General features: G+C 53.7%; 1 protein-coding gene across 1 annotated transcript; it reads left to right on the top strand.

The window, feature by feature from the left end:
- The first annotated feature begins 747 nt into the window (after positions 1 to 747).
- On the top strand, positions 748 to 27,275 carry BAIAP2L2 (BAR/IMD domain containing adaptor protein 2 like 2). The gene is made up of 14 exons (XM_021668757.2): positions 748 to 960; positions 2,086 to 2,161; positions 2,960 to 3,046; positions 3,384 to 3,445; positions 12,832 to 12,903; positions 13,107 to 13,223; positions 14,009 to 14,155; positions 22,579 to 22,731; positions 23,036 to 23,171; positions 23,303 to 23,528; positions 24,961 to 25,092; positions 25,759 to 25,966; positions 26,472 to 26,518; positions 26,806 to 27,275. The coding sequence occupies exons 1-14, from the start codon at positions 910 to 912 to the stop codon at positions 26,879 to 26,881; spliced, it is 1,590 nt and encodes a 529-aa protein (XP_021524432.1). The 5' UTR covers positions 748 to 909; the 3' UTR covers positions 26,882 to 27,275.
- The last annotated feature ends 530 nt before the right edge of the window (positions 27,276 to 27,805 follow it).

Genomic DNA, 27,805 nt, shown 5'->3' with positions numbered 1-27,805 from the left:
TGTTGTGTGTGCAGTGGTGTGAGTTCCCCAGCTCCTCTCAGCCTTGACCGGCCTTTTCCTTTGTATACCCAGACACTTGTTTTCCAGGACCCCTGGGCAGGGACACTTCCTCTGTCCTCTAGGCCTCCCCTAAACTGGCCCTTAGGGTGTTCAGAGGCAGCTGCCAGGTCCACGTGCCCCAGGCAGGCCCAAAGGGGCCACAATCCTCAGCCTCACCTTGGCAGACGAGGGCAAGCGCCATTTGCCACCCAGAGGCCAAGGACTCCACACAGACAGGTGGCGCGTGTGCAGGGCCAAGGTCAGCCCAGGGCTGGGCGACTCCAGCTCCAGCAAGTGGAGGAGCTGGGCGGCCAGAATGGCTGTGGGAGCCACAGAGGGCGTGGCCCCACCGTGAGCCACAGGCCTGAGGATAGTGAGGAGCAGAGCTGTGTTCCCCTCCAGGGCTGCTTCCGTGGGTCTGGCAGGGAGGGTCCTGGGGGAGGGCATCAGGCAGCACCAACCCAGTAAGGTGGGCAATGCCTGGTATAGGCAGGTGGGAGGGCGGGGCCCCCAGGGTCAGGGTCCTTAAGAAGGGGGTGACTCAGGAAGGGGAGGGCTCATCCACATGGGCACTTGTACCACGGCTCCTAAAGGTGAATAATTGAAGGGCAGGTCACACGAGCCCGCCCGTCACAGGATGCCTTCCCCGCCGGGTCCGGTTACGCCCCAGATCGCATTCTGACATCCCCAGCTGGTGAATAATTAAGCTGCCACCTCCTCTGAGGCAGGCCTCCATCTCCAGGTCCCACTCTGCAGCTTCCTCATTGCCGGCCAAGCTGTGGGCCCCTGAGAGACCACCCACCACTGCTCCCAGCCGGGCCATCGCCACCAGCTCCCAGCCTCCTGCTCAGACCCGGCGACAGCCGTCCCATGGCCCCCGAGATGGACCAGTTCTATAGGTCCACCATGGCCATCTACAAGGTGAGCACATGGCAGCTGAGCCAGGGCCCCAGCCCCTCCTCCTAGGGCGCAGAAGTCAGGCCTGCTCTGGAGGACGGAGGGCCAGCCGGGGCTGCAGGTGTCCTTGGAAGGGAAGCCTGCAGCCAGGCTGGGCCAGGGGTGGGTACGGGGGTGAGGATCCCTAAGAGCACTCAGCCACACACTCAGCAGGAACTCCCAACTCCCAGGTGCTGGACAAGGCAGGAGGGGGCCCAGGAACCCATGGTGGGGATTGTTGAGTCTGGATGAGAAAGGCCTGGCCACCCGGCCTGGGAATAAAGACCCTCTCTCTCTCTCTCTCATTTCTGAGCCCCTCAGTCAGACTTCCTGCTTCACCCCCAGGGGGTTGCTGGTCTCTGCAGACATTTGTTGAGCACCTCCTGTGTGCACCTGTAAGCCTCACACCGCCCACCTGTGAAGTAGAAAATGATCACCCTGTTTGATAGATCAGAACACTGAGACCAAAGAGGTTAAACAGCTCATTCAAGGTCGTGAAGGGAGGAAGAGTTGCTGCTGGGATTTGAACCAAGACCCAAGTCCAAGTCCAAGCCTAAGTCCAGGCCGGTCTCCACCATCCAGGGAGCCCTCCACCTGGCCCCTGCCCTGGGTGGCCCACACTCATCCAGCCACAGTCTTGCCCATGGTGGCATCTTCTTGGAGGAAGGCGAGAGCTGCCCTTGCCGCTGGGGCAACTGTTGGCAGCCCCATGTGTCTGGCTCAGCAAAGCCTGGACCCAGGGCAGGGCTGAGCCGTGCTCAGTGGGGACCACAGCTGGTGGGCCTGCTTCAGCCCAGCAGGAGGAGGAGAACCTTCCTGGTGCATTATCTCAGGAGGCACCTCGGTCCCGCCAGAGCAGGTGTGAGCAGGAGCTGGCTGCGAGGGGACCATAGCTTGGAACAGGACCCCAAAAGTGGGATCCGAGGCCCCTGCAGCCAAAAGCCAGGATTCTGGATGAGCCTAGGTTTGTCGGTGGGCTCCCCAAAGTCTGGGGGCTTCTCACTGGGCTGGGGATGCCCTGCCCCTGATGCCCGGTGACTTGGCTCTGTCCATGGTTTCTTCTCCCTCCCCCATCTCCACACCTTTTCCCTCCTGGCCCCCGGCTTCCAGAGCATCATGGAGCAGTTTAACCCCGCCCTGGAGAACCTGGTGTACCTGGGCAACAACTACCTGCGTGCCTTCCATGGTGAGTGCCTGCCTGGGCCACCCAGCAGCAGCCCTTAGCCTCTGCTGTCCTCACCCCCCCCAGGCCCCTCTGTACCCCCAACCCAGAGTCTCTGCACCCCACACCTGTTCATACTCAGCCCTACACCCTCCTACCCACCACCCCCACCCTCACGCCCCTGCAGCCAGAGGCCTTATGCACCCCCACTCTCCTGTACCCATGCATCCCTGTCCACACCCAGCACCCCTCATTGCCCCCTCCTTCAGGTGCCCCCAAACACTCCCACGATACAGTACCAGGCCCTGCAGGTCCACACACCCCAGGGCATCCCCTGACAGTGCATACATTTCTAGGTGTCACCTCGATGCCACCTACTGAACCCACCCCCTATACCCAGTCCCACCTTTAAACCCAGGCTCACACGGCAGCTGGCTTCCTCACTCCGACCGGCCACCATCCACACACCCTGCAGCTGGCCTTGACACTGCCTCGGCGCCCATACAAACCCTTGTACCCATCCACTGTGGCCACCCATACCTGCCAATAGTAGCCCCCTACCCACCAGCGCTGATCAACCCTGAAGCTCAGGACCACCCATCCCCCTGCTTCTTAGACGCCCTCCACGCCACCTCCCTACCCCAGCCCTCACCCTATGCCCCTGCACCCGAGCTCCACAGCGCAACTGGTCACACCCTCAGGGGCACACACAGATGCCCACACCCCACCCACGACAGACACGGTCCCCTCCAGATGAAAGCAGCCTCCATGAGGGTGGGGCGGATGCAGGGTTGGACCGGACCCGTCCCTTCTGGTCCACAGCCCTATCTGAGGCAGCCGAGGTCTACTTCAGCGCCATCCAGAAGATTGGGGAGTATGCCCTGCAGAGTCCCACCTCCCAGATTCTGGGTGAGGCTCCCCCTCCACGGCAGACCCCATTCTCGGGCCCTCCTTTGGCACACTTGCCCTTCCAGGATGTCCTGCGTCCCTGACACAGGCCTTGCAGCCCAGGGCCCAGAGCCAGACTCTGGGATCCAGGCTTCCCTCTACCACTCCCTGCCGGGTTGCCCCTGGGCTGGGACGCACATGGCCTGGCTCCCGGAGAGCCATATGGGAGGTTCCTGGACTTTGGTCCTGAAACCGAGCCTCAGGCAGGCCCTCTGTTGGCTTCCAGCGGAAGAGGTGGCGGGCGGGTGGGCGGGGCGGCTCCCCGACACCTTAGCCACAGCTCCATCCATGCCTCCAGGGGAGATCTTGGTGCAGATGTCTGACACCCAGCGGCACTTGAACTCCGACCTGGAGGTGGTGGTGAGTATCAGACCCCAGGGCCTGGAAACAGGCTGGGTTCCAAGGAGAGGGCCCAGTCTACCGGATGCCCGTCCCAGGGAGGATGACCTGCCCCCAGCTGGTCCTTAGCCACAGCAGTGGCTGCCCTTCCCAGCACCTGGCTTCATGGAGCACAGTTCCCTGCAATGGTCATTCAAGCTTCTAGCAGCCCTAGGAGACTGGTGGTATTTCTGCCTCGATTTTACAGAGGAAGAAATGGAGTCTCAAAAAGCCAGTCATTGTCCAGGCGAGGTGGCTCACACCTATAATCCTAGCACTTTGGGAGGCTGAGGTGGGCAGATCACCTGAGGTCAGGAGATCAAGACCATCCTGGCCAATATGGTGAAACCCCATCTCTACTAAAAATACAAAAATTAGCTGGACATGGTGGCTTGTGCAAGTTACTCAGGAGGCTGAGGCAGGAGAATCGCTTGAACCAGGGAGTTGGAGGTTGCAGTGAGCCGAGATCGCACCACTGTACTCCAGCCTGGGCAACAGAGCGAGACTCCATCTCAAAAAAAAAAAAAAAAAAAAGCTAGTCATTGCCTGAGATGCCAGAGCGAGTAGAGGCCCAAGGAAGAGAAAGGACCGCTGCCCCCTCCCTGCTGCCCCACAGCCCTGCCCTCCTCCCTGCAGCCTCCCAGGGAGCAGCCACTCGGACCTGACCATGTCATGCCTATGAGCAGAACCCTTCCATGTCCCCACTGCCCACGGAACTGAACACAGGCTCCTCAGTGAGGGGTCCTAGGTCCTACCGATCCAGCAGCTTCTCCCGACATCCCCAACACAGCCCAACCACCCCCCATGAAGAGTGGGTCCTCTGCTGGTGTCCCCACTGTGGGGCTGCAGCCCTGCTGGCCTCTAAGCCTAGAGCCACCTGTCCCTCCCACTGCTGTCCAATGCAGCTGTCCCCTCCTCCCCGAAGCCTCCTTTGACCCCCTGGGGCAGGTTCAGTCTCCCCTCCCCCTGGACTCCAACAGGTCCTTCTATCTGTCCTTAGCTTGTGGTGGGTTCAAAGCTCAGCTTCACCAGTGACTAGTTTTGTGACCTTGGACTCTGTGCCTCTGTTTACCTATCTGAGAAGTGGAGATAATCATAATAACTGCCTCCCAGGACTCTTGAGAGGATGAAGTGAATTAATAAGCACAAACTGTCAGCACTGGCCCCCGCAAGGCCCCTGGGTACCTTAACTATGATAACTAGAAGTTAACTCGCCTGCCCCTATCCCTCCCGAGACTGGGAGATCTACAAAGGCCTCCTCTCTATAGCTCCAGGGCCTGGCGCCAGCAGGGCTTCAGTGACTGCAGGGGGAAAGAAAAGAGCTGAGGGTGTGGGCTTGGCTAGATGGAGAGAAGAAAGGGCTTTCTAAGGGAGCCTGGCAGCAGGCAGCGGGCAGATGGGAGCCAGGGCTTGGGCGCAGGGGCTGAGTGGGAGAGGTGGGTTGGGTCTGGTGGCGAGGCGTCTCAGAAGGTTGGGAAGGAAATTTCAACTAATTATTTTTCCTCCAGTGTGTGAAGGGGAACTGCTGGAAGTCAGGGTGCTCTTTGCAGGGGGACACCATAAAATACTGATCAGTTGGGCATAGGGAACAACCTTTTTTTTTTTTGAGATGGAGTCTCAATCTGTCACCCAGGCTGGAGTGCCGTGGTGCGATCTCAGCTCACTGCAACCTCTGCCTCCCAGGTTCAAGCGATTCTCCTGCCTCAGCCTCCCGAGTAGCTGGGACTGCAGGTGCCCACCACCATGCCTGGCTAATTTTTGTATTTTTAGTAGCGATGGGATTTCACCATGTTAGCCAGGATGGTTTCAATCTCTTGACCTCATGATCCGCCCACCTCAGCCTCCCAAAGTGCTGGGATTACTGGCGTGAGCCACTGCGCTTGGCCAAAATAAAGTTCTTAAATATCTTAAGTGTTAAGCTCAACAGATATTGACAGTTGTGTGCCCTATGTGGCCACCGTGTTAAACAGGATTTATTTAGAACGTTTCCATCAACGCAGAAAGTTCTCTTAAGTCCCTTTTGTCAATCTTGCGCCCCAGGGGGCAAACACTTTCTGACTTATATCTCTTATATCTTCATTTGACTTGAATTGTACACTATACATTGTTTTGTGTCTAGCTCCTTGCACTCAGCATGGTCTATAAGATTAATTCATGTTGTTGCATTGTATGAATCTGTTTGTGTCACTATCAAGGAATGCCTGAGACTGGGTAATTTATAAGGAAAAGAGTTAATTTTGGCTCATGGTTCTGCAGGCTGTACAAGCAGATGCTCAGCTTCCCGTGAGGGCCTCAGGAAGCTTACAATCATGGCGGAAGGCGAAGGCAGGATAACAGGTGCATCACGTGGCAAGAGAGAAGAAAGCTCTTTTGATTGATTGATTGATTGATTGATTTTTTGAGATGGAATTTTGCTCTCGTTGCCCAAGCTGGAGTGCAGTGGCATGATCTTGGCTCACTGCAACATCTATCTCCCAGGTTCAAGCAATTCTCCTGCCTCAGCGTCCCAAGTAGCTGAGATTACAGGCACCCACCACCATGCCTGGCTAATTTTTTGTATTTTTAGTAGAGACACAGTTTCATCACACTGGCCAGGCTGGTCTTGAACTCCTGACCTCAGGTGATCCTCCTGCCTTGGCCTGCCAAAGTGCTGAGATTACAGGCATGTGCTACCGCTCCCAGATGCCAGGCTCTTTTTAAACAGCCAGATATTGCATTAACTCATTACTACAGGGAGGCCGCCAAGCCATTCACGAGGGATCCACCCCCATGACCCAAACACCTCCCCCACCAGGCCCCACCTCCTACACTGGGGATTACATTTCCACATGAGATTGGAGGGGACACAGATCCAATCCTTATCATGTATGTATCAACACTTTTTTTCTGTTTTATTTCTTAGTATTCCATTGTATGAATATCCCACAATGTGTCTGTCCATTCTTCTGTTGATAGTCATTTGGGTCATTTCCAGTTGAAGACTATTATGGAACTATTATGAATAAGGCTGCTATGAACATTCTTGTACAAGTCTTTTTATGGATATGTGTTTTCATTTCTGTTGGGCAAATATCTAGGAGTGGAATTTGCAGGGCATGGGGTTGACATATGTTTATTAGAGTTCTCCAACATTCTTGTGCTATTCTGCATTCCCGCCAGCAATGAATGAAAATTGCTGTTGTTCTAAATTCTTGCCATTGTTCAGCGTCATCAGTCTTTTTTATTTTAGTCATTCTCGTGGGTATGGAGTGGTGTCTCACTGTGGCCTTGTTTAGATGTCCCTGATGACTAATGACTTTTAATGTGCTTGCTGGACATTTGTACAGCTTCTTCCTTAAGATGTTGGTTTAGCCTTTTACTCATTTTTTATTGGAGTATACTTATTGATGAATTCTTTGTATAGTTAAGATATGAGTCCTTTGTCAATAGATGTATGGGAAAATTTTTTTTCAATCTGTAGCTTGCCTATTCATTTTCTTAATACTGTGTCTTTAGTGAACATGAATTATAATTTTTTTTTTGAGACAGAGTCTTGCTCTGTTGCCCAGGCTGGAGTGCAATGGCATGATCTCAGCTCACTGCAACCTCCACCTCCCGGGTTCAAGTGATTTGCCCTGCCTCAGCCTCCTAAATAGCTGGGATTATGGCGCCCATCACCACGCCCAGCTAAGTTTTTGTATTTTTAGTAGAGGTGGTGTTTCACTATGTTGGCCAGGCTGGTCTTGAACTCCTGACCTCAGGCGATCCACCCGCCTCAGCCTCCCACCTGTAAAGGTGTGAGCCACCATGCCCGGCCAAATTATAAATTTTTATAGCCAGAAATGGCACTGCACACCTATAGTCTTAGCTCCTTGGGAGACTGAGGTGGGCAGATCACTTGAGCTTAGGAGTTCAAGGCTTAAGTTCAAGCTCTGATCGCACCACTGCACTCCATTGTGGGTGACAGGGCAAGACACTGATATCTTGGTCAAAAATTGATTTTGGGCTGGGCACAGTGGGTGGATCACCTGAGATCAGGAGTTCAAGAGCAGCCTGATCAACATGGTGAAACCCCGTCTCTACTAAAAATACAAAATTAGCCGGGCGTGAAGGTGTGCGCCAGTAGTCCCAGCTACTCAGGAGGCTGAGACAGAGGTTGCAGTGAGCTGAGATCACGCCACTGCACTCCCGCCTGGGCAACAGAGCAAGACTCTATCTCAAAAAAAAAAAATTGATTTTGCATTTATGTGTGGGTTTATTTCTGGACTCTGTTCCTTTGGTATGTGTGTCTAACCTTATGCTGATGTCACACTGTGTTAAGTACTGTAGCTTTATAGTAAGTACTGAGATCAAGTAGGCTAAGTACTTTTTCTTTTTCAAAGTTATTTTCCCTATTCAAGATTCTTTGTATTTTATCTAAATTATGGAATCCATCATCTTGTCAATTTCTTTAAGAAAGGCTTCTGGAATTTTGATAGAGTTGCATTAATCTATAAATCAATGGCCATCTTAACAATATTGAGTCTTCCAGACCCATGAATATGGTGTATTTCTCCATTTATTTTTCTTAGCAATGCTTTGTCATTTTTAGCAAGTGACATTTGCAGAGGTGGCAAAAGGATTCCCCAAGAGTTACTGGAGGCTGGGCACAGTGGTTCATGCCTGTAATCCCAGCACTTCGGGAAGACAAGGTGAGCAGATGGCTTGAGGTCAGGAGTTCAAGACCAGCCTGGCCAACATGGAGAAACCCTGTCCCTACTAAAAATACAGAAATTAGCTAGACATGGTGGTGCACATCTGTAATCCCAGCTCCTCCGGTGGCTGAGGTATGAGAATCATTCGAACCCAGGAGGCAGAGGTTTCAGTGAGCCGAGATAGCACCACTGCCACTCCAGCTCTGACAACAGAGCAAGACTCTGTCTCAAAAAAAAAAAAGAGTTAGTTACTGGAGTCCCTCTGTCCATAGAGCTTGCAGTGCATGGTCTCAACCACGGGATCTGCTGTCAGCTTCCTGTACTTCTGTACTGAGGCATTCCCAGGACCCTGTAATGAAGTGTGTGCCCCAGGGAGTGGAGATAGGGAGGGCAGTCTCTGTCTAATCCATGGGGAATTCCTCAGCCTGCTCTGGGGTTGGTGACTTCCTCTGTCGGAAGCCACCTGCTCACAGACTGTTATCTGCCTGTAATCGACACAGCAAGAGCTCAAAGTTCGCTTCCATTGTCAACCTCTTTTTTTTTTTTTTTTTTTTTTTGAGATGGAGTCTCACTCTGTTGCTCAGGCTGGAGTGCAGTGCCGTGATCTTGGCTCACTGCAACCTCTGCCTCAGTGGCTCAATCTTGGCTCATTGCAACCTCTACCTCCTGGGTTCAGGCGATTCTCCTGCCTCAGCCTCCTGAGTAGCTGAGATTACAGGCATGAACCACCACACCTGGCTAATTTTTGTATTTTTAGTAGAGACAGGGTTTTGCCATGTTGGTCAGGCTGGTCTTGAACTCCTGACCTCAAGTGATCCTCTCGCCTTGGCCTTCTAAAGTGCAGGGACTACAGGCGTGAGACATTATGGCTGGCCCACTGTCAACCTCTTGTTGGACCCATTTCTTTAGGAGCTTGGCAACCTTTCCATTAACCCAGTGATGCCTGGGACCTACCAGCTGGGGGCATCCTGGCTTCGTGTCCTCTGCTTCATTGGCGATCACAGCCAAACCACTGCAACAGGAAGAGCTATGATATGGCTGTCCCCCTGAGGCGCACATTGCCACCACGTGCCTTCATGCATGCATGACTGGAAGCAGAAACAACACGATTGCATGGCACGGGACTCAGCTTGTTCCTAAGTGACTTCCTGGGCGAGAGGAGGGGAATGGGGCAAAGAGAGTTAGCAGGAAAGGAAAGAGCCCCAGCTTGTCTGCTGAGCTGTCAGCAAGAGCCCTTCAGGCTGTATTTGAAGGGTACCTTATGAGAGCTCCTGCACCCAGACCTTCTGGGAAGGACCCTCCCCATCTCCCAGGGCTCTCAGGGTGGGTGGTGACAGCCCCACTGGCTTGGCTCTGCTTCCTCCGGCATCATCCCTATCCCTGTTGCCTCTGCAGGCCGGCCCTGCTGTAACCAAGTGTTCTCTGCAGGTCTGTACTTTGAGTTTGTGCATTTAAAATACATTCCGTGACTTTGGGTGTGGTTCAAGTCAGTCTCTCCAGGTGCCATTCACCATCTTTATGAGTGCTCTGGTTACAAGGCTGCCTGGGTTTTGAGGGTCTGCCCCACGCCCTGTTGTTTCTATATATATTTTTTTGTTTACCTTGTTATATTGTTGATATAGTGTATATATTATTGCAGAAGGTGGGGATTTTCAGGAACATGTGGATTGTGATCCGCAGAAATCTTAACTGTCTCTTTATTTTATATATTTTTAAATTATTTTATTTTATTATTATTTTTTTGAGACAGGCACCAGGCTGGAGTGCAGTGGCGCAATCTTGGCTCACTGCAACCTCCGCCTCCTGGGTTCAAGCAATTGTCCTGCCTCAGCCTCCTGAGTAGCTGGGACTACAGGCATGAGTCACCATGCCCAGCTAATTTTTGTATTTTTTAGTATAGACGGGGTTTCACCATGTTGGCCAGGATGGTCTCGATCTCTTGACCTCGTGATCCGCCCACCTCGGCCTCCCAAAGTGTTGGGATTACAGGCATGAGCCACTGCGCCCAGCCAGACTGACCCTTTTTTTTTTTTTAATGGCACGATCTTGGCTCACTTCAACCTCCGCCTCCCGGGTTCAAACAATTCTTCTGCCTCAGCCTCCCCAGTAGCTGGGATTACAGGCAGCTGCTACCACATCCCACTAATTTTTGTATTTTTAGCAGAGATGGAGTTTCACCACGTTGGCCAGGTCGGTCACAAACTCCTGACCTCAAGTGGTCTGCCAGCCTCAGCCTCCCAAAGTGCTGGGATTACAGGTGTGAGCCACTGCACCTGGCTGGAGGTCACAAAATTTAAGGAGGCAGCGCTCTGATGTTCACACCAGCTCAGGGTCGGGAAGGCTTCTTTTTGACTGGATCCAGCAGAAAGTGGCCCCCATCGAGTAGAAGCCTCTACCTGGTGTTTTTCTGTAACAACACATGTTTCTGTTCACGTTCTATCATTCTGCATACCTGCACGCCACTTCCTTCATGATGCTGACACCCTTCCCTACACACACTGGCAACCATATCTCAGGGTTTCAGTACCACACAGGCGCCCTCAAGCTCCCTTGCAGACCAGTGGTCACCAAAGTTTGGGAAACAGCGGTGTGAGAAAACTGTTAACTTTAGATATTTTATGATGTAGTGAATTTTTCTGCATACTGGGAGGAGACTGCCAGCATTCCTTTTCTGGGAGATTCCCCAGCCCCATGGGACGGTGTAAGGACACCTAGGCAGGAGGGAGGACCCACTGTGGGAAAAGGGTGTGTGGGCAGAGGCTGCGCAGAGGCGGGAGGGCCTCCAGAGGAGGACACGTCTGCGGAGTTGGGGAAGCGCCTCTTGTGTCCTGAACCCTCTAGAAGCTGGAAGGGTTTATGTCCACCTCCCTGACAACATGGAGTGATTCAGAGAAAGCTGAGGGAGAATACAGGGGACCAGGGGACCACATGGGCCCACAGAATTGAAGCTCTTCAAGCCTGAGAGAGCAGCTGATCAAGCCTTTCCCTTTTTTTTTTTTTTTTTGAGAGAGAGAGTTTCGCTCTTGTTGCCCAAGCTGGAGTGCAATGGCACGATTTCGGCTCACCCCAACCTCTGCCTCCCGGGTTCAAGCGATTTTCCTGCCTCAGCCTCCCGAATAGCTAGGATTACAGGCATGTGCCACCACACCCAGCTAATTTTGTATTTTTAGTAGAGACAGAGTTTCTCCATGTAGGTCAGGCTGCTCTCCAACTCCCGACCTCAGGTGATCCACCCGCCTCTGCCTCCCAAAGCATTAGGATTATAGGCGGGAACCACTGCACCCAAGCTCTTTTTTTATTTTATTTTTTGAGATGCAGTCTCACTCTGTTGCCCAGGCCAGAGTGCAGTAGCATGATCTCGGCTCACTGCAACCTCCATCTCCCAGATTCAAGTGATTCTTCTGGCTCAGCCTCCCAAGTAGCTGAGACTTACAGGTATATGCCACGACGCCCAGCTAAATTTTGCATTTTTAGTAGAGATGGGGTTTTCACCATGTTGACCAGGCTGGTCTTGAACTCCTGACCTCAGGTGATCCACCCTCCTCGGCCTCCCAAAGTGCTGGGATTACAGGCATGAGCCACCACACCTGGCCTGGTCAAGCCTTTCTTGTTACAGGTGGGGCAACTAAGGCCCAGAGAGAGGTGGCAACTTGTCCAAAGTCACAAAGCAAATAGGAGGCAGAACTAGAATGAGGACAAAGCTTCTGAGCCTGAGCCCAGCATCCTTTCCTGTCCTGCCCTGGTGGCCAGACATCCACTTGTCATGGGAACCTGTTATCTCCCAGGCCAATCTGAGACCTCAACAGCTTCTGAGTGTTTTTGCTGGGCCGTGCCCTGCCCATGGTGCTGAGGACAGAGGTGAGCCATGCCTATAGCAGGTCCAAGGGGCTATGCGTGGGGGCCTGGCCATAAATTCTGTATACAACTGGAGGAATGAACAACAGAAGAACAAATGGGCACACATCCCAGAAACAAAACAAGGGAGCAATGGATTCTGCCTGGGGAAATCAGGAAGGCTTCCCAGCGGAGGGGTCACAGAAACTGGCATTGGAAGATAGGGAGGAAATCCCAGGCTTAGGGAATGACCTATCAAAGCACAGACTAAGAATAAGACAAAAAATAAGAACCAGAAGACTTTGATACACTTATCAAGGGTTTGTTTCCAGGTAGTACCACACTAAATATTGTGAGTGTTTAACAGTTTCTTTTCTTTTTTTCTTTTTTTGAGACAGAGTCTTACTCATGTTGCCCAGGCTGGAGTGCAGTGGCACAATCTCGGCTCACTGCAACCTCCACCTTCCCAGTTCAAGCAATTCTCCTGCCTCAGCCTCCTGAGTAGCTGGGATTACAGGCGTGCACCACCATGCCCAGCTAATTTTTGTATTTTTAGTAGAGAGGGGGTTTCACCATGTTGGCCAGGCTGGTCTCAAACTCCTGACCTCATGATCCACCCACCTCGATCTCTCAAAGTGCTGGGATTACAGGCATGAGCCACTGCACCCGGCCTCAGTGTTTAACCATTTCATCCACCCTCCAACCAGGGGCTCTTCTTGTCTCCGTGCCTCAGACAGGTGGGCAGGTGCCTGCATGCAAGGAGCATGGTGGGAAGTCTCTTACAGCAGAAAGTGCAAGGAGGTGCTAGGGCGTGGGAACAGTAGGGGGGCCTTGATCACCCTCACCCTGCACTCCACGTAGGTGCAGACATTCCATGGAGACCTGCTGCAGCACATGGAGAAGAACACCAAGCTGGACATGCAGTTCATCAAAGTGAGTCTGACCTCCCCACTCAGCCTCCAGCCCCTTGCAGGCAGGACCACCTCTCCCGTTTGACAGGTGGGCACACAGAGGCCAGTGCTGAGCGTTGACTGGCCCCATATTATCCAGGTTCCCAGGGCCCTGATCTCTGGAAGGGGTGTCTTGAGCTCTCTGATGTGGGGGGATTCTTCCTTCCCCACTCCACCCTCCCCCAGGACAGCCGCCAGCACTATGAGATTGAGTACCGCCACCGAGCGGCCAACCTGGAGAAGTGCATGTCTGAGCTGTGGCGCATGGAGCGCAAGAGGGACAAGAACGTGCGGGAGATGAAGGTGCCAGGGCCGGAAGGGGGAAGGAGGGTGGGCCAGGAAGCCGAGGAGGGCTGGGAAAGGCGGTGGGCAGACCTTGGGGTGAGACAGGGATCTGGGAACCCCGAATGCCCCCCCGAGCTCCCCCACCGAGCACCACCCCAACTGTGAGGATCGTGGCTGGGGAGGGTAGCCAGCCCCTGGTGGGGTGGGCGTCACTAGCTCCCAGGGCCACGCCCAGCACCGCTCCTTGCCCCTTGGCTTCCTGGCCTTCTCCAGAATCCCCCGGCCTCTCCTGCAACCCCATCCCACCTCCCCCTTCTCCTACTTCATCGAGAAAATTGCTCACCTGTACATGGTGACAAAGGTGTCACCCACCAGCTGCCCACCCTCCTCCCCTCCCTCCTGCCAGGCAGAGGTATCCCACCCCGGCTAAGGCCATTACCCGCTCCTGAGACTCAGTCATATTCTCATTAAACCTGTCCCCCTCCATCCCCCTGCCCACCAATCCCATATCTGGGCTTGTCCTGGGTGCCAGGGACAGAGCGAGGGCTCAGACACCCTCAGACACCTCCAGCCCTGCCTGTGACAAGCTCCCAGGCAAGGAGGATGCAGGGCCCAGACTCATAAGGACAAGGATGCCCATGACGGGGCAGGCTCAGGAGCTAGGATGGGCTGGGTGATGGGGGGTGGACTTGGGGAGGGGGCAGTCAGGAAGGACAGGAGGCTTGAACAGCAGGTGCCTGTCGGGGAGGGGGAGGATGAGACACTCACCTGCTGCCCCCAGCCAGAACTCCCATTCCCTCCAGGAGAGTGTGAACCGGCTGCACGCCCAGATGCAGGCCTTCGTGTCCGAGAGTCAGCGGGCAGCTGAGCTGGAAGAAAAGCGGCGCTACCGCTTCCTGGCGGAGAAGCACCTGCTACTTTCCAACACCTTCCTGCAGTTCTTCGGCCGGGTGAGCCGCACTGGGGGCAGCAAGCGGGCGCTTCTGGGAGCTGCACCTGAGCTGCTGTACACAGAGATCTCCCTTCCTTCTTCCCGCTTCCCTCCCTTCCTGCCTGTCTGTAGGAATTCATTTTATTTCGCTCTCTCCATCCGTTTCTTCCTTTGTTTCTGGGCTTGCTTGTATCACTGTATATTCACCCATGATTTTGTTTGTTTTTTAATGCATTCACTAATTCATGTATTTATTTATTCATGTGCAGACCATTTTTTAATGCCTGCTTGTATATTCTCACAATTCATAAATTCATTAATTGATAGGTTGGTTCAGTTATTGTCTATTAATTTTATTATATTATTTATTTATTTTTGAGACAAAGTTTCGTTCTTGTTGCCCAGGCTGGAGTACAATGGCATGATCTCGGCTCACCGCAACCTCTGCCTCCCAGTTCAAGCAATTCTCCTGCCTCAGCCTCTCCAGTGGCTGGGACTATAGGCATGCGCCACTATGCCTGGCTAATGTTTGTACTTTTAGTAGAGACAGGGTTTTGCTATGTTGGCCAGGCTGGTCTCAAACTCCTGACCTCAAACAGTCTGCCTGCCTTGACCTCCCAAAGTGCTGGGATTACAGGCATGAGCCATCACGCCTGGCCATTTTATCATTTTATTTAAATCCGCTATGCTCTTGCTTCGTTCTGTCTGCTACACTAGTCAGACTCTCTCCTATTTCATTGTATTTCTAACAAATTCTGCTTTCTGAATTTAGCTGCTATGTCGTTTGGTGCATTTTTGGTTATGACTATTCTACGTTCTTTGTAAATATTGTCCTTCATGTACTTAATGTCTCTCAGTCAAGTTTGATGCTTTTAATCCCGCCTTGTCTGATATTAATACTGCTCTTTCTGCTTTCCTTTCTCTTTGTTATCTCTTCGTATGTTAAGTATATCTTCTATTACTAATGTATAGCTGACTTTTTTCCCAATGTCATTCATTGGTTCATTTATTCAACAGATTTTTTTTTTTGGAGACAGAGTCTCACTCTGTCACCCAGGCTGGATGCAGTAGTGCAATCTCAGTTCACTGCAATCTCTGCCTCCCGAGTTCAAACGATTCTCCTGCCTCAGCCTCCTGAGTAGCCGGGATTACAGGTGCGCGCCACCACACCTGGCCAATTATCGTGTTTTTATAAGAGACAGGGTTTCATTATGTTGCTGGAAGTTTCGCTCTTGTTGTCCAGGCTGGAGTGCAATGGTGCCATCTCGGCTCACTACAAACTCCACCTCCAAGATTCAAGCAATTCTCCTGCCTCAGCCTCCCGAGTAGCTGGGATTACAGGTGTGTGCCACCATGCTTGGCTAACTTTTGTATTTTTAATAGACAGGGTTTCACCATCATGTTGGCCACGCTGGTCTTGAACTCCTGACCTTAGGTGATCTGCCTGCCTCAGCCTCCCAAAGTGCTGGGATTACAGGCTTGAGTCACCACACCTGGCCCTGGCTCGGGTTTCTTATCCCTACCGGGCCCTCCCCAAGTCTCTGGATCTGAACCCAGGAGCCCAGGGGCACATGGCTGGATCCAAAGACCCAGACCTCGGCTGAGGCTCCCATCTGCCTGCTCTCACCACCTCACCCAGCCCCAGGCTCAGCCTTCTCTTCCCCTACTCTTCCACAAAAAGTCCGTCAGGGAGAAACAGTTTTCCTTTTTTGAAAAACAGTTTTATTGAGATATAATTCACATACGATTCACCATGTACAGTGAACACTTTCTGGTTTGTAGTATGTTTACAGAGTTACGCGTCTATCACCACGATCAAGCTTAAAATATTTTCAATACCCGCCCCCCGACAAAAACCCAGTACCCCGGCCGGGCACGATGGCTCATGGCTGTAATCCCAGCACTTTGGGAGGCCGAGGTGGGAGGATCACCTGAGATCAGGAGTTCGAGACCACCCAGGCAAACATGGTGAAACCCCATTTTACTAAATATACAAGTTAGTCAAGCATGGTGGTACACACCTGTAATCCCGCCTACTCGGGAGGCTGAGGCAGGAGAATCACTGGAATCTCAGAAGTGGAGGTTGCAGTGACCTGAGATCGCAGCATTGCACTCCAGCCCGGACAACAAGAACAAAACTCCGTCTCAAAAAACAAACAAACCATAAAACCAAAAATACAAACCGGTACCCCTTAGCTGTCAGTCCCAGTCCTCCCACCCACCCCAGCCCTAGACGAACAGTAATCTATTTTCTGTCTCAATACATTTGCCCTTCTGGACATTTCATATAAATGGAATCATATTGGCCAGGTGTGGTGGCTCACGCCTATAATCCCAGCACTTTGGGAGGCCAAGGCAGGTGAGTCATCACGAGGTCAGGAGTTCAAGACGAGCTTGGCCGAGATGGTGAAACCCTGTCTCTACTAAAAAAAAAATACAAAAATTAGCTGGGCATGGTGGCGGGCACCTGTAATCCCAGCTACTCGGGATGCTGAGGCAGAGAATTGCTTGCACCAGGGAAGCGGAGGTTGCAGTGAGCCAAGATTGCACCTCTGCACTCCAGCCTGGGCAACAGAGCGAGACTTCATCTCAAAAGCAAAACAAAACAAAACAAAAACGGAATCATACAATATGTGCTCCTTTGCAACTGGCTTCCTTTTTAGTGCTGCATAATATTCCATCGCTTGGATAGACCACATTGTATTTACTGATTTACTCAGATGTCAGCTGATGGGCGCCTGGTTGCTTCCACTTTTTGGCTATCATGAGCCAGGCTGTTCTGAGCACCCATGTGCAAGTCTTTTCGTGGACATATGTTTGCATCTGTCTTGGGATAGAAGAGTAGAATTGCAGGGCCATATGGTTACTCTACGTTTAACTGTTTGGGGAATTTCCAGACCCTTTTTCAGAGTTTCTGGAAGTTTCCATGTTCATCAGCAATTTATGAGGGTTCCAGCTGTTCCACATCCTCACTACTATTTGATATTGTCTTTTTTTTGAGACGGAGTTTTGCTCTTGTTACTCAGGCTGGAGTGCAATGGCGCGATCTCGGCTCACCGCAACCTCTGCCTCATGGGTTCAGGCAATTCTCCTGCCTCAGCCTCCTAAGTAGCTGGGATTACAGGAACGCGCCACCATGCCCAGCTAATTTTTTGTATTTTTAGTAGAGACGGGGTTTCACCATGTTGACCAGGATGGTCTCGATCTCTTGACCTCGTGATCCACCCGCCTCGGCCTCCCAAAGTGCTGGGATAGCAGGCGTGAGCAGCCGCGCCCAGCTTTTTTTTTTTTTTTTTTTTTTTTTTGAGACAGTGTCTTGCTCTGTCACCAGGCTGGAGTGCAGTGGCTCTATCTCAGCTCACTGCAACCTCCGACTCCCTGGTTCAAGCCATTCTCCTGCCTCAGCCTCCCGAGTAGCTGGGTTTACAGGCACACACCACCACACCCAGCTAGTTTTTGTATTTTTTTTTTTTTTAGTAGAGACGGGGTTTCACCATGTTGGCTAGGATGGTCTTGATCTCCTGACCTTGTGATCACCTGCCTCAGCCTCCCACAGTGCTGGGATTACAGGCGTGAGCCCCCATGCCAGCCTGTTACTGTGTTTTTGATGGTAGCCATCCCAGCAGGCGTGAAGCGGTATCTCGCTGCAGGACTGATTTGCAGTTCCGAGGTGACTGGTGACACTGAACACCTTTTCCTGTGCCTCTTGGCTATTGGTATATCTCCTTTGAAAGGAAACTCTTTTTTTAACCTGTGTTAAACTCCTTTTTGCCTGTTAAATGGTTAACCACCAACATTAAGAGAAGAGCTGACCCCTCCATGACTGCTTTGGGGTGGGTAAGGGCCCTTCAGGAGGGAGCTGTGGCTTGAACAGATTTTCCCCTACACAAGGGGTTCATCGTTGTGCATTGCTTTAAAGGAATGCCTGAGGCTGGGTAACTTAATTAAAAAGAGGCTTATTTGGCTCTCCGTTCTGCAGGCTGTACAAGTGCATTGCCAGCTCTGCTCCTGGTGAAGCCTCTGGAAGCTTAAAATCATGGCAGAAGGCAAAGGGAAGCTCATAGCCAGAGAGGGAGCCAGTGGGGGTGGGGCTGCCACACTCCTTTTTTTGAGATGGAGTTGTCTCTTATCTCCCAGGCTGGATTCCAATGGCATGATCTTGGATCACTGCAACCTCTGCCTCCTGGGTTCAAGCAATTCTGCCTCAGCCTCCCAAGTAGCTGGGACTACGCAGTGGGCATTCACCACCACGCCCAGATACTTTTTGTATTTTTACTAGAGATGGGGTTTCACCATGTTGGCCAGATTGGTCTTGAACCCCCAACCTCAGGTGATCCACCCCCCTCAGCCTCCCAAAGTGCTGGGATTATAGGTGTGAGCCACTATGCGCGGCCGCCACACTCTTTTAAACAAGGAGATCTTCCATGAACTCATACCACTCATTACCGTGGGGTAGAGCACCAAGCCATTTATGAGGGAGCTGCCCCCATGACCCAACACCTCCCACTAGGTCCTACCTCCAACACTGGTGGTCACATTTCAAGATGAGGTTTGGAGAGGACAGATATCTAAACCATATCACATAGGGAGCAAGTCACTTGTCTGAACCAGCTGGACTTTAGAACATCCAATATATAACTCTTAAGAGAGCTAAGCAAATATATTTACTTGTTGTTTTATTTATAAGTAGAAGGCACACTTAGGGCCAGGCGCGGTGGCTCACACCTGTAATCCCAGCACTTTGGGAGGCCAAGGTGGGCAGATCACAAGGTCAGGAGTTTGAGACCAGCCTGGCCAACAGAGTGAAACCCTGTCTCTACTAAAAACACAAAAATTAGCCAGGCATGGTGGTGGGTGCCCGTAATCTCAGCAACTCAGGAGGCTGAGGCACAAGAATGGCTTGAACCCAGAAGGCGGAGGTTGCAGTGAGCTGAGATCGTGCCACTGCACTCCAGCCTGGGTGACAGAGTGAGACTCTGTCTCAAGAAAAAGAAGACACACTTAGAATAAGATTTAAAGACGTCTAGGTGCCTGGGCACAGTAAGTTGAATGAGAAATGTCTTCCTTATTCATCTTCAATAATTAGTCTTAGTCCAAGTCTAGTCAATAACATGCCTTCCTACCTTACTCTTAGCTTCTCCAGTTTTTTATTTTGTTTTGTTTTGAGACAGAGTTTCACTCTTATTGCCCAGGCTGGAGTGCAGTGGTGCGATCTTGGCTCACTGCAACCTCCATCTCCGGGGTTCAAGCGATTCTCCTGCCTCAGCCTCCCGAGTAGCTGGGATTACAGGTGCCTGCCACCATGCCTGGCTGATTTTTTGTATTTTTAGTAGAGACAGGGTTTCACCACGTTGGCCAGGCTAGTTACAAACTCCTGACCTCGGGTGATCCACCCGCCTCAGTATCCCAAAGTGCTGGGATTACAGATGTGAGCCACCACGCCTGGCCACTTCTCTGGTTTACTGCAGCTGTGCAAATGTATCTCCAGGATAAATTCCTAGAAGTGGAGTTGATGAGCCCAAGAATATGGTCATTGGTTGCACCAATTTATACTTCTATCAGTAACATGTGAGTTTCTGTGCTTCTGTACCCCTTGACAACAGTGTGAGCAAACTTTCTGATCTTTGCTAATCACAAAGGTAAAAATGATATTTCAGTGTAGCTTTACCTCATACTTGTCTTAAAAGCGAGCTTGACATCTTCTCATGTTTCAAAGCCATTTGATTTTCTGTGCTGTGACATGTCAGTATCTTTTCATCCACTTCTCTTATTAATTTGTAGGAGCTCTTGATATGTTACTAAAGCAGCTTTTTCTTGGTGATGAGTTGCAAATATGATAACCAGTTTGCCATTTATCATTTGCCTGTGTTACGGTTGATTTTGCTATACAAAAATATTATTTATTTATTTATTTATTTATTTATTTATTTATTTTTTGAGACAGAATTTCGCTCTTGTTGCCCAGGCTTCAGTGCAATGTTGATCTCGGCTCACTGCAACCTCCGCCTCGCAGGTTCAAGTGATTCTCCTGCCTCAGCCTCCCAAGTAGCTGGGACTACAGGCATGCACCACCACACCTGACTGACTTTTTGCATTTAGTAGATACGGGGTTTCACCGTGTTGGTCAGGGTGGTCTCCAACTCCTGACTTGTACCTCAGCCTCCCAAAGTGCTGGGATTACAGGTGTGAGCCACCATGCCCAGCAAAAACATGATTTTTATTTAGTAAAATGTATCAGTCTTTTCTTTTTGAGTTTATGGGTTTGGTGTCATACTTAGAATGGCTTTTCCACTTCGTATATATATTTTTAAACTTTTTCCCATGGCCTCCTTTATGGTTTTGAAGCTCTATGCAGTGTTTCTTCTCACCTATCATTTATTTTAATTTTTGTGGTTACATAGTGGGTGTATATATTTATGGGGTACATATTTGATAGCTGTTTCAATACAGGCATACAATGTGTAGTAATCACGAGCTGGAGAATAGGGCGTCCATCCCCTCAAGTATTTATCCTTCGTGTTACAAACAATCCAATGATACTCTTTCAAACCCCTTTTAAAATGCAGTATGCAGGCCGGGCGCGGTGGCTCAAGCCTGTAATCCCAGCACTTTGGGAGGCCGAGGCGGGTGGATCACGAGGTCAAGAGATCGAGACCATCCTGGTCAACATGGTGAAACCCCGTCTCTACTAATACAAAAAATTAGCTGGGCACGGTGGCGCGTGCCTGTAATCCCAGCTACTCAGGAGGCTGAGGCAGGAGAATTGCCTGAATCCAGGAGGCGGAGATTGCGGTGAGCCGAGATCGCGCCATTGCGCTCCAGCCTGGGAAACAAGAGCGAAACTCCGTCTCAAAAAAAAAAAAAAAAAAATGCAGTATGCAGAACCTAATGCTCTCACTTTGCTTATGCCTCTGAAACTTGGGAACGAAGGCCTTTGGGTTTCGTCTTTGTGCTCTTCTGCTAATTAGTTACCGCAAGGAAGCAGAGGGGCTGTCCACTCAGTGACCAGTGAGGTTAGCTGCTCCCGTGATGGGAGGCACCGAGCCTTCCCATTATTACTGCCTGAATTTGACGTGACGTTGTCGGTCATGGGGCCAGGTTCAAGGCAGAAATCATTGAAAGGTGTAATCAGAGGGCGCATCTTCCAGGAGAGACCGATACAGACCACTTCATTGCTTACTGAACGTGAGACCTCGAGCCAGTCACTTCACTTCTCTGACCCTCGGCATCTTTTATAAACTGGAGATAATAATTGCACCTACCACCAGGGCTATTGTGAGAATCAAGTAAGATAATGCAGATAAAGCATTTAAAGCAGGGCCTGGCACAGAGTCACTGCTCCACAAGGGAAGCTTTTCTTTTTCTTTTTTTTTTGGAGATGGAGGTTCGCTCTTGTTGCCCTGCCTGGAGTGCAGTGGTGCAGTCTCGGCTCACTGTAACCTCTGCCTCCCAGGTTCAAGTGATTCTCCTACCTCAGCCTCCTGAGTATCTGGGATTACAGACATGCATCACCATGCCCAGCTAATTTTTTATATTTTTAGTAGAGACGGGGTTTATCCATGTTGGTCAGGCTGGCCTCGAACTCCCGATCTCAAGTTATCTGCCCACCTCAGCCTCCCAAAGTGCTGGGATTACAGGCATGAGCCACTACACTCCAGCCAGGGGGAGCTTTTCTTAAGGTGATAGTCTTGAGCTAGGCCTTGAGGGAGAGGGATTTTGAAAAGAAGAGGGAGAGATGTTTATAGCTGGAGAACAATTCTGATTGTACCTGGGATTTAATTTATGGAGGTGACTGAGTGACAACACAGAAAGGTCAATATCACTGAAAGAAGTTTGAGGTCAGGCATGGTCGGTCATGCGCCTGTAATCCCGGTACTTTGGGAGGCTGAGGCAGGAGAATCTCTTGAATCCGGGAGGTGGAGGTTGCAGTGAGCCGAGATCGCACCACTGCACTCCAGCCTGGGCAACAGAGCCAGACTCCCTCCCGGTGGGGGGGGGGAAGCATTTTCCAGAGTGTTACAGGGTAAGTAATGGGACCGGGTACTTTGGTCGCAGTTTCTGGCTAAGAGCCATCCCTGACCCCATCACTGCAGACAGGAGATGGGGCCATTGAGTGGCCAGGCCCAGGTGCTCCCCCTAGCCCTGAAGCTGGGCGGTGAGGACAGCCCCACTCAAAACACACACACTGAGGCGCGGGGGTGGGGGTCAGGGGAAGCTCTTCATGGAAAATGGAGGCGCCCTTGCCAAAAGTGGAGGGTGCGGGGTGTATGGTGGGCTGACCCCAAGTGACACCACACTGGTCTTCTGGCTCTGTCCAGCTAGAAAATCTGGTCGTCCAGAGCTGGCAGAGACCGAGCTCTCAGGCCGAGGGTGCCATTTTGGGTCCCTAGGATTCAGGGAGCCTCCCGGACCTGGCTGACCCCGGTGTCCCCACCCGGCCAGGCCCGGGGGATGCTCCAGAACCGCGTGCTGCTGTGGAAGGAGCAGTCGGAGGCCAGCCGCAGCCCGTCGCGCGCCCACTCCCCGGGCCTGCTGGGCCCTGCGCTGGGACCGCCGTACCCCTCGGGCCGCCTGACGCCCACCCGCCTGGACATGGTGAGGACCTGGGCGCCCCCGCCGCCGTTCGCACCCCAGCCGCCGTTCGCGCCCCCGCCGTCCCCCGTGAGGCCCTGGGGCCTCAGGCCCCCCGCCTGGAGCCTCCTGCCCCCCAGGCTCCCGCTTTACGCCGCGCACCCCGGCCCACCCTTCCGCCCCGGCGCGTTCTCGGCGCCCCCGTGGTGGCCAGGCCTCCGCCCCCAGAACCCCTACACCGACGCCTGGGACTGGGGGTGGGGGCTGGACTAGGGCGAGCGGCCCCCGCCCCCCCCGCCCCACCCTCCCCTGCCCGTCTCCCCCACAGCCCCCGAGGCCCCTGGGAGAGTTCAGCTCCCCCCGCAGCCGGCACAGCTCCGGCTCCTACGGCCCGGAGCCCGACGCGAGGCCCGCGTCCCAGCTGGAGCCAGACCGCAGGTCCCTGCCCCGCACGCCGTCTGCCTGTGAGTGCCGCCACCCCGGGGCGGCGGGAGGGCCGAAAGGGGGGCGGGGGTGGGGCTGCAGCAGGAGGGATGGAGGGCAGACACGAGGGAGAACTTCCCACCCACGTGCCGCCGCGCTCTCCCACCCGCAGCCTCGCTCTACAGCAGCAGCACCCAGCGCTCGCGCTCCAACTCCTTTGGCGAGCGGCCGGGCTGCGGCGGGGGCAGCGGGGGCGCCAGGAGGGTCCGTGCCCTGGTCTCTCACTCTGAGGGCGCCAACCACACTCTGCTGCGCTTCTCCGCCGGGGACGTGGTGGAGGTGCTGGTGCCCGAGGCCCAGAACGGCTGGCTCTACGGCAAGCTGGAGGGCTCGTCCGCGTGAGTGGGAGCCTTGCAGGGGCCGGGGATGGGTTAGGAAGAAGGCCCTGGGGGCCAGGGACCCGGGGACCTCCCAGACTGAGGCTTCCCTGGCCGTCCCTGGAGGCCTCGGACAATGCTCCTCTCCTCCCACCCCTCACGCCCTGCCTCAGTTTCCTCATTCATTCAGTGGGAGTAGGAAGAGCCGCCTTACCAAGTTCAGAATGGCGGCTTTTGAGAGGCGGCAGAGGATGGGGAATGGGCAGGTTCTTCCAAAAGTGTGGAAATGGCAGAAATCCTATTCCTTGAGCACCTACTATGTGCCCTCCTGCCTCCGGGAGGAGGCTGCCTCCCTCTGCAGAGTCAGCCCTGGAGCTCCCATGCAGGGGCCTGGGCTGGGAGAGGGGGCTGAAATGTGCTCACCTCTTTGCGATCATGCTCAGTGGAAATCCTTAAAGCACCTAAACCGGGCTGTTTTTACACCTGGCGTGGAAGAGGAGTTGGGGAGTTTCATACAGTGAGGTCACCAGAAAGCCTGGAGGACAGCAGGTCTTGCAGCTAGCAGAGGGAATGGGCAGGCACCATGTCTGGCAGGGGAAAATGGGGCAGATGGGGCTGGCTGGAGCCAGGCAGTGCCCCCTTGGGCCTTTATGGGCAGGGAAGTGTGCGGTGCCCCCTCCCACCCCTGCTGCAGGAGAGAGGACACGCAGGATGAATGCGTGCACGGCTGAGCGGGTGGTGGCTGCCCAAACCAGCCCACGGATGGACGGGTGGACCTGTGCCGAGTGGATGGTGGACGGGCAGATGGGTGGACCAGGGGAGGGGCGTGTGGGTAGGTGGAGGTCTGTGAGTGCACGTGGATGGGCATAAACGGGGGGTCACTGACTGGGTGGTTGGGGATATGGGAGGATGCGTCGATGTGGGGGCTGGACACTGATGGGTGATTGGAGAGGTGTGAGTGTCGGGGGTGCTGGATGGATTCGTGGCTACACAGGAGATGGAGTATAGACAGGTGAGTGGAGGATGGGTGATGCTTGGAGGGACTCTTAGTTAAGTGCGAAGGTCCATAGCTGGGCAGGTGACCACAGGGACAGGAACGGAAGGGAGTCAGTGGGGAGAGAGAACACCAACGGCAAGGATACCCGCTTCGCAGACCCATGGCGAGGACGGTGTGCCGAAGATAGAACCTTCTAGACTGCAGCTGTCACAACCCCCTGGGATGTCCTAGGAAAGTCATTATCCATCCTGGGACTCACATAGCCTGTTAGGGAAAGTGATGGTGTGTTTTATCATCAGTTGGCACTCACAGGTGAAACAGAATTAAACATACAGAATTGATTGTAGTCAGTCAATTCCAGGCAAGGTCGCTTCCAGTGACCCTGAGGGAAGAATGTTTTCTTTTGGTCATTGTCCCTGGGCCTGGCTTGAAGGACTCTCTGCCTCTGCCCCACAGGAGTGGCTGGTTCCCTGAGGCCTACGTGAAGGCTCTGGAGGAGGGGCCCATGAATCCCATGACCCCCATGACCCCCATGACCCCCATGACACCCATGAAGCCCATGAACCCTGTGAACGAGCTGCCTTCCAGGTACCTGAGTCATCAGGAGTGGGGCGGGGGCGAGGACTCTGGTGAGGGTGTCACTGCCCAGCTGGGAGGATCTACAAGGCGCATTCTCGGTTTTGTTTTTGTTTTTGTTTTTGTTTGAGGAGTCTCGCTCTGTCGCCCAGGCTGGAGTGCCGTGGCGCGATCTCGGCTCACTTCAACCTCCACCTCCCAAGTTCAAGCCATTCTCCTGCCTCAGCATCCCGAGTAGCTGGGACTATAGGCGCGCACCACCACACCCAGCTAATATTTGTATTTTTATTAGAGACAAGGTTTCACCATGTTGGCTAGGCTGGTCTTGAACTCCTGACCTCAGATGATCCACCTGCCTCAGCCTCCCAAAGTGCTGAGATTACAGGCGTGAGTCACCTCGCCCAGGTGGCAAGGTGCAGTCTTGAGCAGGCCCAGCCCCCTTCAGCCCCTGGAAAACCACCAGGCTGGAGCCCCTCTCTCTGCCCTGAAGGTCACTGTGTCCATCCCTCTGCCTCCTGTCAGAACCTTCCTCCAGTCCACAGTCTCCTTTCATGCAGGTGCGGGGAGGAAGCTGTGGGATGCCTCCTCCCTAAGATGCCCCAGCCACTGGCAGGACAAGGGATTGGCCAGGCCTGCCCCAACCCCCTTCCCTCCCTCCCCTCCTGTCTCTGGACTTAGATCCTACCCACTCCGGGGCAGCCACAGCCTCGATGACCTCCTGGACCGGCCAGGCAACTCCACAGCACCCTCGGAGTACTGGGATGGTCAGTCCCGCTCCCGCATCCCAAGCCGGGTGCCGAGCCGTGCCCCTAGTCCTGCACCTCCACCCTTGCCCAGCAGCCGCCGCAGCAGCATGGGCAGCATGGGGGTGGCCACTGATGTCAAGGTGAGCCCTCGCCCACCCTCTCCCGGGGCCTCCAGCGGGCGGAGGCAGGAGAGCAGGAACCCCGAGGCTGTGTCACTGGGTGTCTGGCAGGGGACCTGCACACCTGGCCTCCGTCTGCTCTTCAGTGCAGTGAGGGGTGGCACAGGGCTGAGTCTGGGCTGGAGGGGAAGACCAGGGTCCCAGGGCAGCGTGTGGGCTGGGGCTGGCCGGCAGGATGGGGCTGGGGGAGGCCAGGGAGAGCATCTCCTCATGGAGCCACCCCAGTCTTATCGTGGGGGCGTGGTTAGTCCTCCAAGGTGTTGCTCTGGCCCGGGGGTTTCTCAGATCTGCAACCCACAGAATTCTGGGCTTCAGAACCTCAGGGTCTCATTTCCCAAGAGCCTGGCATGGCAGGGGCTTTCTGGCCCTGTCCTCTGCCCTATGGGCATGGGGATCGGGAAGGGAGGAGCATGGAATTGCTTGCCCCTCTCCCTACCAAACCAGCCCTTCCCCACCCCCACTGCAGAAACTGATGTCCTCGGAGCAGTACCCGCCACAGGAGCTCTTCCCGAGGTGAGTCCTCAAACAGGGGTCAGAACAGTGGCGGTGGGGGTGGCAGGTGCAGCAGCACACACTTGTAATCTCAGCTACTAGGGAGACTGAGGCAGGAGGATCTTTTGACTCCAACAGTTCAAAACCAGCTTGGGCAACACAGTGAGACCCCATCTCTCAAAAAAGAAAAAGAAAAAGATGAAATGGGGCAAGGCGTGGGTGGAGACGGAATAGGGGCAGGGGGCAGGACCTGGCACAGCCAGGTGGGGATCATCCACCCCTCTCATCCCCATCCTCTCCTCCGACAGGGGCACAAATCCTTTTGCCACCGTCAAGCTTCGCCCCACCATCACCAATGACCGCTCAGCGCCCCTCATCCGCTGAGGCGGGGTCCGAGGTCTTACCCCCCAGGACACCTGCCCGGGGACTGTTCGGAGCTGGCAGTGGCAGCGACAGCAGTGGCTACAAGAAATGGGGTGCTGAGACCAGAGGGGGCTGCCCTTCCCCAGAACACCCTGGCAGCCCGAGCAGCTCCGAAGCACTGGCTTGGGGTCAGAGACCTTCAAAGTAAAGCAGGTGGAATGGGGAGATAGGACAATTTATTTCCCTCCAGGGGCTCCAGGACTCTCCCTAGGGGACCTAGGTCTTGCCCCCCAGCCTCTTTCCCCTTTTTTTGCCCCCACGGGGAGGAGCCCCTTGTACCCTCTCTGTGCCCCACACATGCCCTCTCTGTACGTATGTCTTTTGTAAATGATGAAAAATAAAGGAAGTGACGCGGCTGCAGGATTGGTGGTATCTTATTTGGGGGACGGGGCAGGGGGTGAGGGATGGAGACTCCCCCACTGGAAAATGGGGTCCAGAGAGTCCCGAGGTTTCGGCTGTTCCCCAGGAGGCCATCTCACTCCCAGCCCCTCGTTTGGAAAACTCTTTAGGGCGACCTCAAAGCCCTCGAGCTGCAGCCCCCATCTCCATCACTCGTGTCTACGTGTGGGTTTCCTAGGAAGTCGTGGCTGCTCGGGTCAAGGGAGGGGTGGCGGTGGCGAGGGCTGGGACCACCAGCAAGCTGCCCTCAGGCGGCCTGGACACAGCACCCTTTGTTCTGTCCCCTCCCCCCCAACATTCCCAGGCACAGGCGTGGATTAGCTTCATCCTGGAGAAAGCTGCCCGCCCCTCCTGGAATGTGGCCTGCAGGGGGGTGGCAAATGAAGCACTGAGGTGATTAGAACTGCTTGGGTCTCTCCAGGACAGGGCTGTGCCCCCAGCATCAGACTAGGACTCCCTGGGCAGGGTCTCTGTGTCCCCCACCCC

Source organism: Aotus nancymaae, unplaced genomic scaffold (assembly GCF_030222135.1).
Source record: "Aotus nancymaae isolate 86718 unplaced genomic scaffold, 86718_ANA_hifiasm-v0.15.2.pri h1tg000076l, whole genome shotgun sequence".
In the NCBI taxonomy this organism is placed as follows: domain Eukaryota; kingdom Metazoa; phylum Chordata; class Mammalia; order Primates; family Aotidae; genus Aotus; species Aotus nancymaae.
This window is presented reverse-complemented; position numbering and strand designations above follow the sequence as displayed.